Source organism: Buceros rhinoceros, unplaced genomic scaffold, assembly GCF_000710305.1.
Source record: "Buceros rhinoceros silvestris isolate BGI_N320 unplaced genomic scaffold, ASM71030v1 scaffold28979, whole genome shotgun sequence".
Lineage (NCBI taxonomy): Eukaryota > Metazoa > Chordata > Aves > Bucerotiformes > Bucerotidae > Buceros > Buceros rhinoceros.
Genome location: NW_010430201.1, coordinates 19,726 through 22,483, shown reverse-complemented (window position 1 = coordinate 22,483; position 2,758 = coordinate 19,726). Strand labels below are relative to the sequence as shown.

General features: G+C 54.5%; 1 protein-coding gene across 1 annotated transcript in view; it reads left to right on the top strand.

Moving 5' to 3' along the window:
- Positions 1-2,758, top strand: part of VWA5B1 (von Willebrand factor A domain containing 5B1) — a 20,058-nt gene that overhangs the window by 1,933 nt on the left and 15,367 nt on the right. Inside the window, exons 6-7 of the mRNA XM_010142956.1 lie at positions 1-45; positions 310-434. The exon at positions 1-45 is cut by the window's left edge and continues 13 nt beyond it. Coding sequence (XP_010141258.1) covers positions 1-45; positions 310-434 — 170 coding nt within the window. The remainder of the gene's footprint in view (positions 46-309; positions 435-2,758) is intronic.

Below are 2,758 nucleotides of genomic sequence, written 5' to 3'. Positions count from 1 at the left end.
AACACACCTTCGACAGGCCCGTGGAGATCCTGATCCATCCGAGTGGTAGGTGGGCTCTGCCTTCTCTCTGCTGGTCTTGCCCCTTCCTGGGCTCCTCCTCTGCAGTGCTGGACACAGTGGGCTTAGCTCTGGTTTTGCAAGCGTTGTCCGCCGTTAAGCTTGTGGAGATACTCCCAGACCCCCCCAGGGCTGTCCACGCTGCCCAAGCTCAGAGGTACTGCTCTGATTTCTCAGCCGAGGGTGCCTGCATCCCTGCCAAGCCTGAAGTTCAGCTAAGGCTGTTCTTCACCCGATCCTCTGCATTTCCAGAGCCCCACATGCCTCACGTCTTAATGGAAGAAGGTGATATGGCACCTGCAGAGTACGAACGGCACCTGAAGGGGAAGAACGATTTCATTAGAGGCACTAAGAAAGACCCCAGTGCTGAGAAAAAGGTGAGAAGCAAAAGCTGTGGGCGTTCCCTGGGCCTTTGCTCGGGGCTGGAGCTGTGCAGTCAAAGATCGCTCGCGATGCCGGGTGTTACACTGGCCCCATTAGCTCTGCAGCATCCTCCCTCAGAGAGGGGCTTGTGTGGAGGAAGAGGGGAAAATTCTGCAGTGCTGCTGCTGATAAACCAAGTGTGGAAGAAGCTCTGAGATGGTTATTGTGTGTATAATTAGTACTAGTCTAGCATAGCATAATTAGAGAGGTACATTGTTACAGCATTAAGGGTATTATAATTATTGCAGTGACATAGAATAAAATACTCTTTTAATTGCTCGGTAAATGTTTACTGTTTCTGGATAGCTGTCAGAGAGAAATAAAGTGATTTTGCTTGGAATAATGAAGCGAGCTGAAGACAAGGTAGGAGAAACTCCTCTTTGTTCTGCTGATCAGCAAAGAGAAAAACACCTGCGCCGAGATCTGCGCCTCGTCGTTCGGCGGTTCTGAAGCAATGAGTGACAGCAGGATTCTGAGCAGTGTGCCTGGGGTCAGTGGAGCGGAGGGGACGGGGCAGAGCCCTCCTGGGTGGCTGTAATCACCTCAGGCCCATGTCACCCGTGCGTAAGCGCAGCCCCGGGTTCACTGTGCCAGCTCCCCGTTCTATGGGGGATGCTCGTGTCCCCTTACACTCGCTCTCCACGTGCCTGAGCCCGGGCTGCTGCTTGGCAGACATCCCGAACCTGCCGCCGAGGTGCCTCCCTGCGCTGCCAGGATTTCTCCTTTCACTGGAGACACCATCAACCCTCTTCTCCTTCCTCCTGCCTTTCGCTTTGCCTCGCGGGGCTCGGGGCTGCGCTTGCTCGTGCGGCGGGCGCCTGCTCTAATTGTGTGCGGCGTGCGGCAGGTGGGACGGAACGAAACTCCCACGCTACGGCTCAGATGGCTCTAGTTATTTCTGTGTCTTCAGCACGTCGGATTATCGGGGGGGGGATCCTTTCCCTGCAGGAAACCCACCTCTTTGCCCCAGGAGGACTGGGAGGCATGGAGGAGGGCAAGGAGCAGAGAAATGTGATGATAGACCAAAACTGCTGCTGCACAGAGCGTGACGCTGGGCATCTCTTGGCTTAAATGAAATTAGGCCAGAAATTTCAGCAGTAAATGATAATTAATTCTCCTCCCTCGGTTTGTTATGCAAAAGACTTGGACGCCCGTCAGCTAGCAGGGTGGTGGGGATGAACACGCGCTGGAATCGATTCTCAGTCGACAAGATCTGATTGTTTTACTGTGAGTGGGTAACGGGTGAAGGGAACGGGGAGAAGGAGAGGAGAGGAGAGGAGAAGAGGTGGTGTGGACGAGATGCTTGCATTTCTGGCTGACCTGTAGCAGCAGCTCAAGGCTGTTTCCTGAAGCCTTGCCTGTAAGATTTACTCCAAAGTCAGTAGGAAATCCAGGCCATGGGCTCATCCTGATCGTGCAGGGGGTGCCCAGGAGCATCCCAGGGAGAACTGGGGGTCCAGCGCCCCAGTTTGGTCATTGAACAGAGGCAGCAAGGATCCCTCTAGTCTGAAATCGGTGTGCTGGGAAAGATCTTCAACAAAATAATGTCATACGGCCGGAGGAAAATGGGGATGGCAAAAAGCCCTTTGTGACTGATTAATTTATGCTCCAAAGCACGAGGGTGAAATGCAAGAGTTTGAGCGAGAGCTGGGGTGACAGCGAGGGGCTTGTTCCTGCGAACGGGAACCGCCTTCTCACCAGAGCCAGGGAAGCAGCACTCGGGCAGCGCAGCTGAGAGCGAAGTGTTGGTCTGCGGGGACTCTTGAGTTGAGCTGAGTGGGTTCTGTAAAGTACAGGTTGGTCCTTAGCCCGTAGATCGAGGAATATGAGTCACGGCTGGAGAAAACGAGCCTGGTTATTCGGGGTCTGGTTCACTCCTGGTGAAAGAGGGGAAAAAAAAAGGCAAAAAAAAAGGCCAGCAAAGCCGCTGAGGACAGAGCGGTGGGTTGTGGAGCGTGTTTCTGGCCTCTGCAACCAGGGACGAAGGGCCACGGGCTGATGTAGGGTCCCAGATCCCCCTCGATGGCACCGAGGGACCTTGAGGTAGAAGCAGGGCGGATGCAGAGAGCCGCTACCTGCAGTGCAGAGACACAGACCCTGTGGGTTCCTGTCGAGCGGTGTCCTGAGCGTCCGCCTCGGCTTCGCAAAGTGTTTCAGTCCGCACAAAGAGAAATGATAAAAGAAATGGGCAGAAAACCCAGCAATGCAGAGGTGGCAGGAGTGGATAGAGCACGCTGAGGGCTATGTCTGGCACTTTGTTACGGCGTGACCACGGACA